Consider the following 15,771-nt stretch of genomic DNA (forward strand, 5'->3'; position numbering starts at 1 on the left):
AAGTTTACTTGAATTTTTATTTATTCATTTTTATAAAGGAAAAACACGATATTATTTCAATCGGATGAGGTGTTTTCTTGGGCCATTTTGCCTCTTCCATCAGATGTACAGCAATCGGATCTCTTTTCTAGATCTGACATCGAAAGCTTTTAAGGTTGAAAAATTCGACGTAGAGCAATCCGCTTCCCGGCAAAGACGTCGAAACCAGGGCCTTATCACTTGAAAGCTCTTGAGATACATCAATGAGAAAAGCCCGTTTGAGAGAAAGAAATATTTACCTTGCTTTCTTAGATATACAACAGGAGTTAGATTCCTTTTCCGGACAAAAGATTGAGTATCCCTTTACAATGGAAAACTTAACAGAAGGTCTTATCGATGCAATAAATATGCGACTCCTCTCAGAATGCTTTGCGATTCTTGGTATAAAACCAAAAGCATTTCGTCTTTTTACTTAAACACTACTTTACTTATAAAGAGAATAGTGAATGTCAGTATAAAGAGAATAGACTTAAAACAAAGACAAAACATGGGCAATGGTAAATTGAAGAAATTTCGTAGTATGCGAAGATTTTAAACTTTAGATCATCTTTTCGCCTTCTTCCAAGATTGTTAACTGATCGTAAATTAAAAAAAAATCTCTAAATTTTTATAATAAAATCTTACTTCTTTAGTTGCATTACTTCGTGACTTGAATTAACACTGTATTGAATTATCGGAGCAGTTTGGAGTTTTACGTTTATTTCATAATCCAGAGAATACGGTTTTAATAGTTTCGTTGATGTATGATATGTATGTATATAAAAATACATATATGTATACATTTAATTTAATATTTAATTCCATTATCTTAAAACGTATCAGCAATACATGAAAATGAGTGAAAAACGAAACGCAATATATACAAGACTGATTTCTGAATGAAATGAATTGGGTTTATATATTTTGGAATGAAATTTTATTTATTCGAGTTTAAATAATTTATTTGACTATATATATATATATAAAGTTCGGATTATACTTATTCTGTCCCATTAGTTGACGTCCTCGATGAGGGAAGGACTTTGGACTCAGCAGTCAAGTCGTTACACTCACACCTAACCAGCGGAACGTCCCTTCCCGTTCCAATAATCCACTGGCGTTGACTTATTTATTTGGCTTATTACCTTAATTGGACTCTGCTACTAACCTTATAATGCCACCAGGCAATATTTCACTTGTATACACATATCATATTGCTATGTATCGAGTTTTTATCATATTGCTATGTATCGAGTTTATCGACCTGCCTCGGGTGTCTTCGGACATTACGACCAATGAGATAAGAGATTTCAAAATAAGGTAACGCCCTAAAAGGAGTAGTGGGAGAAAAAGAGTAGGGTAACAAGGGCAGGAAAAGACTTCACTTGAGGACCAGAGGGGAACGAGAGAGGACTCTACCGGAAGGGCGCAGACGAGTAAGGACCTGATTCAGAGGATGCGCTTCGAGCACACCAAGGCCAGGAGGCCTGGACATCCCTGATGAAACAGAAGACACCCACGGCACTACATCCCACGGCATCAGCAGCTATAAGTATAAATTAACTAATAAGCAATCATGTAATAATTTATATTTTATGGCAACCTTTATCTGAATCATTTGAATCATTATAACCATAACCAATTGTAAATAAATGCTTAGTTTCTTTATGTAGTTTTATATTATTATATAACCCAATATATCACTCTTTATTATCCTATATAATAATGGTAAGAACAATTTATAAATATAAAGGTATTTAATTGGTAAACTGGTAAACACACAAACAGCCTTTGGAAAGGAATCCAATTATAATAATAGTTTTTTAGGACTCAATTTATAATCAATTAATTAATTTATTTTGGATAATTGCCTTCAGCGATTATCCTGGCATCCCAAGTAAATCTGCTACTAGAACATAGCAATATTTGTAATATGTATATATGTGTTATACGAATAAATAAATTAAGGAGGTTCCGAAAAAAAAAAATTATTTAATTATTATATACATAAATGTTTTATTTAAAAAAAATTCTATTTATTCCATGGTTTAGCCTTAGGCTATATCTAGACTATGCCAACTAAGCTGGACTAATATCAACACCTTATAATGCCACAAGGCAATCAAAGGGAGAAGATTCAGTAAAGTATATATAATATATAATTTTATTTTAATGGAGAGTATGTAAGTATTTTAATATTTAACGAAATTCCATCGAAAAATATTGAAAAGTTGTAAGTATAAATAATGAAATTTCATTTGATTCGGATATAATTCATAATTTATATTAACAAACATGCATTATAGGAGCACAGTAGCCCCGGGGTAAGGCGCGTGGCTACCAACTCCAAGGTCCCGAGTTCGAATCCGGCAGGGCAGAAAATTGTTTTCTGTTACACTAGCCGTTAGTCATCACTTGAGAGTTCTGGTGTGCCCTCTTGGTGTTCCATCCAGCTTCCTGAGTTGGGTACTCTTAATTGAGTAAAAATCTGGCGGTCAAGCGGGATCCTGACCAAATCATCTCCTTGCACAACCGTTGGCCTAGTAACAGTACTTCCTTACAAAGTACTGAGCCCCTGACCCTTCATGGGTTGTAGCGGTACAAATTTTAATTTAATTTTTAATTAAACATGCGTTATTAGACATAAAAAAGGCCTTCACACCATTTTATTATTTTAGCTAATTTTTCAATGTTGCTCAATTAACGATTTTGTTTTTGTTTTTGAAACAATAAAAAACATAGTAAAATCAAAATTTTTGATGACTTCAAAATTCTTGATGATTTCTGAAGACTTCTCTATCAGTTTTTAATAAATATTTCAAAGATAAGATAAGACCGAAGCTAATTCGTGGTTCGAGCGGGTGACTGGGTAGTCTATTATTTTTGGTGTTATAATCTCTTTTGAGAAATTGTGGCATGCTAGATGTATGATAAATATCGATGCATGCTGAAAAATAGGTATGTTGAGAACACGAGTCAATAAGTTTGGTCCTTCGGACCTTTCTACTTCTACACATCCGCTTTCTACTTAATTGTTTTTGCATCAAGTCAAGTATGGATCAAATACGGAAACATGAATATGTGGAAATAATATTCTATTATGTTTTGTTATTCTTATTTTATGTCTGGAATATAATTTTTATACTTCAATTATTAATTATAAGATATAAGTTTTCACTTAAACGTTCAGAAATGTGTTGTTTATAGTTTACTATTTTTTCAGGAAGAATTTTATCACTTCATAATCTTATTTTAACATACGATTGACGTTTCACGCTCTTTGCTAATTATGGAGTTCTTTGGTCTTCTTAACATTTTTTTTTTTCGGCCAAGACTCCCATTTTCTGCCTAACCATGGTTGGAGGTCAAAGTTTTTCATTTTGTGGGACCGCCACTCAATGTTAAAAGTCAACGCCCCAGGCCGGATTCGAACCGGCACAGCCAATACTCATCAAATTGGTAAGTCTGAGTCCTAACTCCTGAACTACGGGCGGCCCCTCTTAACTTCTTTGATAGACATATTTCAATTTATATCAAAAGAAACTTTAATATTAAAATCAGAAATATAAATCGATATTTTCTTACTTTTTCCTTCAGTCACAAGTGTATTTATATAGCATAATTTTATTATATTATGTTATTCAGATTTTATGTTGAGAATATCATTTTTATAAGATAGTTCGGTGAAGGAGGGGCTTATAAGCGATATTGTCTGGAACTCTGAATGGATCGTGGTGCTATAGATCCCTGCTGGAACAACAGTTGCTGTTCTTAGTTCGGGCTCCTATTGTTCGCGGCTTAAGCAGCTCCTCGAGTTAGCTTCCTCGGATTACTTTGATATGTACAATATATACCGCTTGCATGTTGAGTTATCATTACATTCTGGTTCACCGTGCAGTTTCTGAGAGGATTTGTGAGATACAGTGAACTTATCTTATTAAATATAACTAGGTTACTCCTGTGAGAACTATTGTATAAGTTTCCTTCTTATCTTTTATTCATTGGAAATATAAGCTATATGCTCATGCGTATGATATTATCGGGAAAGTCTATTCAACACAAAAATGGGTAAAGCTGCAAAACTTATAACTAAGACTATCTTTAAGTTACAGATTATGTAATAAATAATTACGTTTTCCCACTGGAGAATATACCTTTTCTACGGTTAAGATTCAGATATCCGTAAACTTGTATCAACCCTGAATTGTACCAGCTGAGACATCATAGCTAGGGCGGTACATGAACCTATGTTTTATATTGGCTACGAATTCTTGGAGCTAATAGTGTAATTTAAGAGATAAAACATAAAAAAATTGTTAAATCATTTTCAGGATCTTGAGATCGACCTATTGAATAATTTGAGCCATTACAAATAAAGATCGTCTGAACCGCTCTCGCGATCGTCACATGCTCACCAACGGACATTGTAGAAAATACATAAAACGACTATTTGTGGCTAGTCGGGTAAAATTAACAATAACGTGTTTGATAATTAACTTTAAAAATTAACAAGAGTGAAATTAATTTGCACAATACTTATTGGAGGCATTACCGTTCTTAGTTATTAATGAAGTTAGTAACATTTCATTGAATAAGTAATGGCCAAGTACCAACGAAGGAAGTCCATATGTTTGGCGGTGAACTGGTGTCTCATTTAAGCTAAGCTCTTTTAGATACTTTGTTGGCTAACAATCTGTTTTTTAATTTTAAAATACGTTCATATTTTATTCTTTATGATAATTTTTGAACGTCCTATGATTGATTTATACTGTAAGAAATGTCGGTGTGTTTATTCATGGTTGTATTATTTGCTATTTAACAACTGTTTCGATTTTAGATTATGAGGACAGCACACAATATTTAATCTCACTGCGTTGAACTCATATTTTTAAGTTTTGGATAATATTTCTATGACATTTTAGCCCAAATAAGGACATTTTAACGACACAACAAAAATACTAAATAAAATATATATAAATAATTGACCGTATTAATTCAAATTATGAAAGGTGCGGTCACGAGAATATAAAAAATAGTTATCAACTATTTATTTTCCCACGTTTCATCCCACTTTGTAGAGCTTCATTTGACTCTTTCGATATCTACCAACTTGAACAGCCCAGATGAAGCTATACAAAGTTGGGCGAAACGTCAGAAAATAAATAGTTGTTAACTATTTTTTGTTTTGTGTGACCGCATCCCTGACCATCTTCCTCATACTTAAAAAAAACAAAACACAAAGTAACATTTGAAAAAATCCCATTCGGTCAGAATTAAGACACAATTACTGTTTTCGAGATATTAACAGCTGTGATAAGTGTAATGGTTTCCGACTGTGGCCGTTGAAAAAGTTATTACCATTATATCTACGGGGGGGGGATAAACTGGAAAATACTATATTAATAAATATATAAATTGTTATAATGTTGTTTGAATTAAGCTATAAAACAATAATTTTAATTGTTTATACTCTGAAAGGTAGTCAAGATATCTAAGAGATTTTTTCTAAATGCAGCTAAATTAATAATTCCTCGAAGAAAGATTTTAAAACGATTTGTTACTACTGTAGTCATCAAAATTCAACAAGACACTGGATAAATATATATTGCTCAAATGGGTATCCTGGTATTGTGGTATTCCTGGAAATGAATACGCAGGCAGGGCAGCAAATCTCGCCTGGAAGAAAGCGAACGAGAACACAATGATTGATTTAACCACCGCTACAGATTGGAAAGGACAATACAAAAGGACCTTACGAGTGGCAAAGAATGTGGAACAAATTATCTAGCAAGTTACAAGAAGTCAAGCAAGACATCGTCCCATGGAAAAAAATCTTTGTGAACCGCCATTGTGTGAAACAAGCAACACATCACTGACACTAAAATACATTCTAAAAACATGTAAACTGTACTCTGACACTAGAACAAAAAAATTATCTCGTCTTCTATGGCCGATGCCCTTTTAAGGGTTAAAAAAAATCAAAATATTATAAAATTTTGAAAGCCATCCAATTTATTCATTTAACTTAACTACTGTGTTTATGATTGTACCGCTTTATATAATTCATCTTAGTAAATATTAATCAAGCTGCTTATGACTCACCTGGGTAGATGCGAAGCATTAAAAAATTAATAAATTGTGACGGAATATTAAAATTAATAAATACAAAATTGAAACGGTGGCTCTTCATTCAAATGTGGTAGCCAGTTAAATTGTATCTTTTTTCTTCCTCAAACCGTCTATATAGTTTGTATATTCAAACATAGATTTGAAGATTTCAAATCTACATTGATTTATTTATATTTTTTTTAACTTTGAAAATTTTCAATATCTGAAGCAATATTATTCGAAAAAGCGACTGATGAAAGTGGCTTAGGCATTAAGACTTCTGTAAAAGCTTCTTCTATAGTTGGATTATGGAAATTCCTGTTATAATCATAATATCCAAAATTAAAAAAATACTTGTATTAGATTTTTAGTTCAGAATATTTCTGTAAATAATTGTGTTTAACCATGAATTTTGTGACGTTGAAACATCGTGCACAGTTGACCATTCAACATACCCTGCAGGCTTTTTGAGAATATATTTTAATAATTTGTATGACAAATTTTGGAAACTTAATTAAAGATTGTCGCTAGATTTTATTCGTGAGTATATATATTTTCGTTAATTTAAATTTTATGACTATAATTTTGAAATATTTATTTTACATCTGTGTTGTTATATATAAAAATATGCATATATTGAAAAAAAATGAATTTATATAATTTAAAAAAAATCTAATTATGAATATAATTTAATAACTTCATATTTTTATCCTCATGTATGCCCACTCCTAAAATATTGTATTATAATTCATTAAAAGAAAAAAATATGTACATCAATTAGTCACCTTTTTGAAGTAGAAATTTTAAATAACGTATCTATTAATTACTGCGGTGCATATTTTTGAAATAATCTCTTCTTTTAGGATCATAATATCTATGAACAGGCTTGTTCCCACTACCACGTCTAACTGTCAGAAGCTTGCGGTTCCATTCCAGAAGTTCGGTTTTTCATTCTAAAAGCCGTACTGGGCATGCTTTTGGGAGTTGAAGACAATTGAAACTGGTCGTAAAAACTAACATAATATCCATTAGGATTATATGTACATGCCGACTCCCTAACTATTGGCTTAATGAACATTAATTTATTTGAGGAGGATGTCTCCTGCGAAGGTTTTACTCCTTTCGAATACACCAGGAAATCCAAAACCGTTGTTCAGCTTAGACTCTAGTACATCAAACGCAACCATGGCAACAGATTCGCCTGCTAACGATATAAACAGGAACCCTCTCCACCCACTACCCGTCAAAGGGCGAAACTCCCTTAGAGGTCCGTCAGTCTGTGCCTAACGCGAGGAAATCAAAAAAGAAAATGAACAAAATCAAATGACACGGATTTTATGATTTATTGCTCTATTGATGATTTATGGTTTTTTCATTTATTTAATTTTTGACAAAAGCATCTTTGATATTGTCACTCATTACTACTTACCTTGTTTTGTCGTTTTTCTTTTTTTTTTTTTTATATTGTTCTGCTTATTAATTGAAATATCGTTTGTTTGTTATTTTCCCATACTTCATAATGGGTTTTTAATATCTTGAACTTCAACTTACAACTTCAGTTTTACTTTCGTTATTTGTTGACGATTCCGTTTTGTGAACCTTAAGAATCATCAAATTATCAGTTAGAAATAACAGTGATTTTTAGCTGTTTTTCTAATAAATCTCTATCTTTATGTCTTCAATTTCCGTATTTTTCCGTTCGTGGTTTATGAACTTCATAAATATTCTCATTTTTTGAAATATTTTCAAACTTTATGTGAATATATCAAACTCTGTGAACATATCATACAATTTTTTTACTTTAATTTATTTTGTTGATATATTAAACAATTAGAATTTTTTATTACCAACTTTTGTTACTAAACTATTTTCCCTCATCTATTCCTGTACTAAACTTCTCTCTTACTGTACTTTTAAGAAAGTAATATCGCTTGAAAACATTAATATTTTCAAATGTTTTTTTTTAAAGCAATAAATGTAATATGAATGTGTATATTTACATATTTCACTTGCCTATTATAAAATATATAGTAAGCGAAGGATTACGATCGTGAAAAATTTGTAATCCGAGTTTACGTTGTAATGGCCTCTGTGCCTAAATCGTCAAGTCTCACTATTAGGTTCGTGTAAATATAAAAATGTTAGCACCAAAACTTTTCATTCTGTAATCTCAAAAAACTGACACATTTTTTTTTCTATTTTGAATTTTTTATATTTTATGCAAAACACACCAAAATTAATTTGTTGGGTAGGTCTAAGGGATAGGAGCTCAAATCTTAAATAATTACTAACTGCTTTCAGAAATTTTAATTTTATTTTAAATAAATACTTGAAGATCCGGGAATTTCCGTCTATGGCTAGATTTGGGGATGAATATAGATTGGATGAACACAATTGAAAGTTTGACCTTAATTAATGTATTTACTAAATTAAACGTGGATTATTATTTTTATTTATATACAGGGTTAATGATTGAATTAATTGGTTACTATATCTATTTATTTTATAGCAGTAAATAACAATTTATAATTAAACTGTATAGTAATAAAATATAATAAAGGTGTATTATAATGATATATAGTAAAAATCGCTAAATAAAATATCTGATATCTCTATACTCTATACTTTACACTGATATCTCTATACACTTTACTTTACAGTTTCCATAAAACCGTAATACAAAAACTAATTCATCTATCATTACTAATGCTCCAGTAAGGAGCGATGTAAGAAATTAACTATCATTGCAATTATTATTTTGAATGTTCGGTGTACAGCTTTCAAGTTATAATAAAATATAAACATATCCTGCCTAAATTCAATAATTTTTTTTTTTTATGTGGGTAAAATTTAACTGTATCTTCACTTATAATTATTGGAATTCAATGATTTGTTAGGAATTAAATCACTAATTCAAAAACGTCTGTATTTCTTTTTTTTCGGCCAAGACTTCTTTTTCTCTGCCTAACCATGGTTGGAGGTCAAAGGTTTTCATTTTGTGGGACCTCCAATCAATAAAAAAAGTCAACAACCCGGCCGGATTCGAACTGGCTCCGCTGATAGACATCTACTTGATTAGAAAGTGTTTTAACAACTGAGCTACGGGTGACCCAACCAAAAACGTCTAAATTTAAATAAAAACCTAAGAAATTGAACTACCCACAAAAAAAAGTTTCATTTTGTTCTTAATTGTTTTTGTACCGGAGAAACCGGGGATATCAGTAGTTCTAAACCCTTTCATGGTGACTGGAATCCTTTTGATTAAAACGGCATGTAAATTGGTTCCATATTTCAATATATTTATTAGTAAAATGATTTATTGATTTTAGGGAATGTAACATTCTATAAAGTGGTTTAATTTCTAAGGGTACGAACCATAGTATACCATGGTTTACTTATAACCATACTTATGTTTGTGAAAATTTACTGTAAAATGCACTGAAATAAAGCATTGTAACATTAGATTGAGAAATGTTTTGTATTAAACATTTCGCTCCTTAATGAAGTCTGACAGGAAACCGGCGTGATCTCTTTGTCTTTCTTGAACTATAAGATATTTCATTGTAGTAGCTTGTTTTTTTAAATTTGACTATTTTAATTTGCAATGTAAGTTTAGGCTGTTTAAAATAAAAATTAAATAAATATCTCTCTACCTTATTAGTCACACATTTATTTAGAACTTGTTATAATAATATAGGTAGTGTTTGTATAAAATACGACAAACATGCATAAACTTCAATGGTTTATATATGAATATGTATAGCAAAATTAAGTACGCACGAATAACTTACTTTCGTTGAGATGGGATCACATCTCTTGGATGGAAACATCAACGCAACTTCCTCATCACAGTGGTCAAGATCCACTCTGTCCAGGGAGTAGTAGAGCCCTGATGTACCCCTGAAATTATAATATATTATTATTGTGCTGAAATTATTAGAGCTTACCATTGTGCTAAAATCATGAGTTAATAATAACAGTTTGATTGGTTTCTTGGATGGACTTTATTAGCATTTTAAAAATAAATAATTTATTAATTATAGTAAAATGCATCCATTTCGCTTCAATATTCTGTATTGATTAATTTTGAATATTCAACTTTTCTACCATTTTGTAATACAATATAATAATTAACAGCATTAATTACAACCTTATTACTGACAAGTTAAAAATCATTATCAATTCTAAATTAGTATAATTTAATTTTTCAGCATCTCATTAATTATTAAAGAAGTTTCTGGCTATTCTGCTCATGTCTAATATAATATATTTTATTTAACCTATAAAACACAAAAATATATGCCTAACTTGGTTGTTAGGTGAAAAAATATGTGTTGATAAGTTAGTTAATACTAGTAAAACAAAATTTTCCAAATAAAGAATTAATAATTAATTGATTAACGGACAAATATATGTGATTAAACAAGGAATGGTGCAGTTTAACATGGTAGTATAGATTCTTTTTCTGGTTCTAAGGAGTGGTGCATGTTTACGAATGGGGCATCAAAAGAAAGGGAATTTCATGGACAACAGAAGAATCTCGATTTCGGTTCTTAAAATTGTTCTGGAATTTTATCATTTAAATCGTTGGTTATTTTGGCTTGAAAAATACTTGGATATTTTTAAGTCTAAAGCCCGTTGTTGTGATAACACACGAATTAGGCACTAGTCAAATCTCATTCTAAGGTTAGCTTTGTTTTAGCAAGAGCTATAGTTGCCATTAGATTCCTACTTCGCGATGATTGACTGAACGACTCAGTCGATTTTTATTTTTGATGGCTCAAATTATTCATTAAATTTTTTTAATCAAGTCGAGCTCAAGATCTTGAAAATGATGGTATCAAATTTCTTTAGTCTGTCCATCTGTGCTTATATAACACTATTTTGGGACAATGCCTAAATCAATTCATAAGTTTTATTGCTCAAATTACACAGTGATATTCCAAGAATGTTCAGAACAATTTGAGCTCAAAATATTGAAAATTATCTAATGTGTATAGTTTTTTTTAGACAACGGCTCAACAGATTTCAAATTGTCATCTCAATTTATTCTGACCCGCGGGTCCTCATCGAAAATTTGTAGCTCGCCTAAAAAATTTTTTAATTCAGTGTTAATATAAGTTTACAGATAGCTGAATCTTAACTGTAAAACAAGTAAAATTTGCCACTGAGGAACTTAATTATATATTACGTAAACTGTTACTGTACAGTTATTGTGAAGTACGCAGGGGTAAATCCTACTTTATACCATAAACGATCTTCTACGAATGATTGTATTTTTTTTTATTTTGGGGGAAAGTACTCAGGAATAGGCTGGATTCTGATTTAATTAATGTATGTATATATTATGTGACTCATTACCGAATCATTTTTGATATATATTTGCTGAAATTAAAATAATCAGAACCGTTCTCTTCTGTGATTAATAATGAAGGTTTTGTTTGTCGGAGGCCCTGGAGACCCCAATGTTATAAACCCTGGATTGTTAAGGTCGCTATACTCATTACTGTGGGGCTGGGCTGTTAGATCTAAAAGAGAGAGAGTACTTGACTTTTTTACTTAGTGCATTAAAAACACATACTATGAAAATGAAAACAAATAAAATGAACTTCAGTTGAGATACGATAGGAAAATTCCTTTTTTTTTTTTTAAATATATTTGTAGATACCTTTTTTATGCATTATGATTATTGAAACATAAACTATTCTAAATGAAAACTGGTTATTATGGAAATTTAAAAATGGTTTTATCATTAATGAGAAAAAAAGATTATAGATGATATTCAGATAGAATATCTAAAATAAGTTTTTATTCTTTATGATAGAACTATTTTAAATTTCCTGTTTGAGGCCCGCGGGGAACAATATTATTTCGAAGCTTAATTGGCGATTTATTTTATATATCATGTCTTAAAAAAAGTATTTTTTTTTAAATGAGTGCGATCTATTTAATAAACATTTACCTACCTTAGTTATAAGATTGTTTGAACTATAAGAAAAGTATTATTCAAGCATTGGTTATGTAAAGTAAATTTAATTAATTTCTCATATTGGGAAGTAATGCGATCGTGGAAAATTTGAGTTGTTGACGAAAATATTCGTTTTGAGGTCCCTTGAGTCCAAATAACCAATAGTAATAATAATGAAGGCCTAACGAACTCGAAGGTTCGATGCCGATACCACTAAACGCTCTCTGCATACATCCGTCCAGTGATTCCTCTCCAAACCCAATTCTACTAAATCAACTTTTATGCAATTCTCTCATCTACGTTTCGGTCTACCCCTCGGACGTTTACTGGCGGTTCAGTGTTTATTAACATTTTAGGGATGAGTTGGTTACTAAGCCCTACAACCTTACACGCCCATCTTATACGCCGCAATGCAATGCTTGAATTATATTCACCGGATGTTGGTCTCCTAATTCAGCATTGTGTAATCCTCTATATTCTCCCGTTAATTCATCCTTTTTCGGTCCAAATATTTTGCGTAATTCTGTATTTTCGAAAAACTAAAGGCAATGTTCATCCCTTAGTGTAAGTGGACACGTCTCGCATCCATAAAGAACAGTGGGGAGGATAATAGTTTTGTAAATTATAATTTTTAAGTTTTTCGATAGAAGGCGGGACCTGAGCAATTTTGAAATTGAAAAATAACAAGAATTTCCCGCCTTCAACCTAGCTTTTATTACCTCATCAATTTCGTTTTTTCTAGTTACTTAAACCAATTATACTTAAACCTATCTACCTGTTCAAACGTATTTCCTTCTATATCTATATCATCGAAATTGCTCGCGTTTTACTGCTAACCATGTATTTTCTTTTATCCATATTTATTTCAAGGCCTAGTTCCTTACTGGAGTTTAACGTGGTAATATTTAGTTCTATTGTTTCTATTTCCTCACCCAATAATACCAAATCTTCAGCATACCCAAGGAGAGGTATTTTGCCACCCGAAGTTAAACACTTTTAGATATTCATCACACTTTTAATGACATATTCTAGTGCTATATTAAATAAGATGGGTGATCAAGAATCACCTTTTTTAAACCCGACCGGACATGGAATTTCTCCGAATAATCATTACCGATTCTTACCTCATTAAACGTTTCGGTCATGCACACCCGTACGAGATTAACTAACTTCTTTGGTATGCCTTGTTCAATCAGAATACTATCAGCTTCTGGCGGTCAATAGAATCGTAAGCCTTTTGGAAATCTATATAGTGCTGATGAACTATCCCGTTGTATTCCAATTTTTTCTTGCCGTAATGAAAAAAATTGATCAATAGTTGAACGATTTCGTTTAAAACCACATTGGTTGTCTCCGATGATTTCTTCAGCATATTCCGTGATTCGACTAGTTAAAATTAGCGTAAATATTTTATTGTATATATGTATATATAGTTGACCGTAAAAATTGATATATAGGAAGATGGTCAGGGTTGCGGTCACAAGTGAAACGAAAATAGTTTACAACTATTTTATTTTCCAACGTTTCGCCCCACTTTGCAGGGCTTTTTTTTTTTTTTTTTTTTTTCTTTTTCCCTTATTGTTTTTGTTTTATATACATCTCCTGTACTTTTTTAGCTTTATATTTTACGTATTTTTATATGAAACTTTTACTCTTACCTTTGTTACTTGTTTTTTTTTATTTTTTTTTATTCTTTTCATTGTATCTTTTTATTTTTATTTCTATCATTTTATCTTAACTTAGTTTCATTTTGTATCTTTTTAGCCCTGATGAAGCCCTGCAAAGTGGGGCGAAACGTTGGAAAATAAAATAGTTGTAAACTATTTTCGTTTCACTTGTGACCGCAACCCTGACCATCTTCCTATATATGTAAATATTTTATAATATACAGGAAGATGTGAGATTCCTCGATAGTTATTACAATCCGTCGTCGGCCCCTTTTTGTGCACAGGAATAAGTAGAGACTCCTTCCATTCCTCAGGCATCTCCTCAATTTCCCAGATCTTTTTATCCAAAAGGTGTATTTTAGAAACTCCGATTTTACCTCATGCCTTGATTAATTCACTAGGAATACTGTAAATTCACGTTGTTTTATAAGGTTTTAATTTTGCGGTGGCCATTTCGACTTCCTCCTGACTCGGTTCTCTATCCACGGTTCAGCACTCTGGTATTTAGTCAGAGGAGATTGACAATTAATTTCAGTATTCAGAATGCTTTCAAAGTGTTTCTTAAACGTGTATCCCATATGTCTACCGGATTAGCAAATATATTATTATTTTTATCTCTTATTTCCGTCAATACAGAACGGAATTTCCAGGATATGTTAATACCTTTGTATATTTCTCTGATGTTATTTTCGATTTTGTTTTTTTCTATCTCTATTATTTTATTTTTAAGACATTCTCTTTTTTTATTTCTGAGGAATTTAGACGTCTCATTCTTTGAAGCCCGGAAGTAAGTGACATTTTTTTCGCTAGGATTATTGAGAGTTTTTAACTTAGCGGCTTTTCTTTGTTCGCAAATTTTATGAAACTCATCATCGAACCAGGGTTTATTCTTGTTAATTTCTCTTTTTCCGAGACACAAATGTCCGACCTCTTATCTTTGATTCCTACCCATAACTTCTCAATGTCTTCGTGACCTTCATCTGAAGGTTCTAAGACTTCAAATCTAAGGGTTTTTAATTTCTCTTGATCGAAATTTTCAGGATGGGAGGGACCCGTTTTCATTTCACTTTTTTATATTAAGTTTTTGTCGAATTTTCGCGATTACTGATTCATGGTCTGGACCATATTTCGCCCCTCGATAAGCTTAATTATACTATTTTCCCATCTATGTTGTACTAAAACGTGATCGATTTGATTGCGCGTTTGTGAATCCGGAGATGTCCAGGTATTTTTGTGAATATCCTTAAGTTTGAATGTAGTACTTTTGATTATTAGGTTTTTCGATATGGCAAAGCTTATTAGTCGTATTCCATTATCGTTACTGTATTCATGCAAGCTTTCTTTACCGATCGTTGTATTATATACTTCTCTTCCAATCTTTGCGTTTGGATCTCCTAATATTATTTTCATACAGTTTCGCGGTAACTTATCGTAAACTCCCTCCAGTTTATCACAGAATTAGCATTTAATCTCATCATCCACTGTCTTCGGTCGGAGAATGAATTTTAATCAAAGCGATTTTAAACCAACGGCCCTGAAATGTTGCTACCGATATCCTATCACTAAAATATTTGATATCCCTCTACGCAGAAAGTAGACTATTTCTAATAAGTAATCTAATACCTAATAAATAATTACTACTCTCCCTGTACTAAATATTGTATTTCCCTTCCTTTAACGTGCCCTCCCCTGGTTAGCGAACTTCTTGAAGCGCCTTGATATCGAGATTGTACCCCCCGTAAGATCCATGTCTGCTTTGTGATCTAAAAATATGTGAGTAGGGCGTTCAATCCTACATCACACCCTCCAGCATGCCTGGGGGGTTGCTCTCATTGTTGGTCAGCGAGTCCATTGGAGTTAGCCGAGGGGAACTTCTGAGGAATTTCCACCGACCATCCCCTGATCCGCCGCGCGTAGAAGTCGAAATAACCAAGTCTTGAAAAATGGTCTATGTCCAATCTGGCTCAAAAACGAAAAACGTCGTACGAGACTGAATTTATATATTGAAGG

At 31.8% G+C, this 15,771-nt stretch overlaps 1 protein-coding gene across 4 annotated transcripts in view; it reads right to left on the minus strand.

The window, feature by feature from the left end:
* The window catches only part of smog (G-protein coupled receptor 158 smog), a 324,390-nt gene that overhangs the window by 14,322 nt on the left and 294,297 nt on the right, over window positions 1–15,771 (minus strand). For all 4 annotated transcript variants that reach the window (XM_067052968.1, XM_067052967.1, XM_067052965.1 and 1 more), the window contains one exon: window positions 9,918–10,026. In XM_067052968.1, the coding sequence (XP_066909069.1) occupies window positions 9,918–10,026 (109 nt within the window). The remainder of the gene's footprint in view (window positions 1–9,917; window positions 10,027–15,771) is intronic.

Source organism: Halyomorpha halys, unplaced genomic scaffold, assembly GCF_000696795.3.
Source record: "Halyomorpha halys isolate HHAL.00 unplaced genomic scaffold, Hhal_1.1 Scaffold23.1, whole genome shotgun sequence".
NCBI classification, from domain to species: domain Eukaryota; kingdom Metazoa; phylum Arthropoda; class Insecta; order Hemiptera; family Pentatomidae; genus Halyomorpha; species Halyomorpha halys.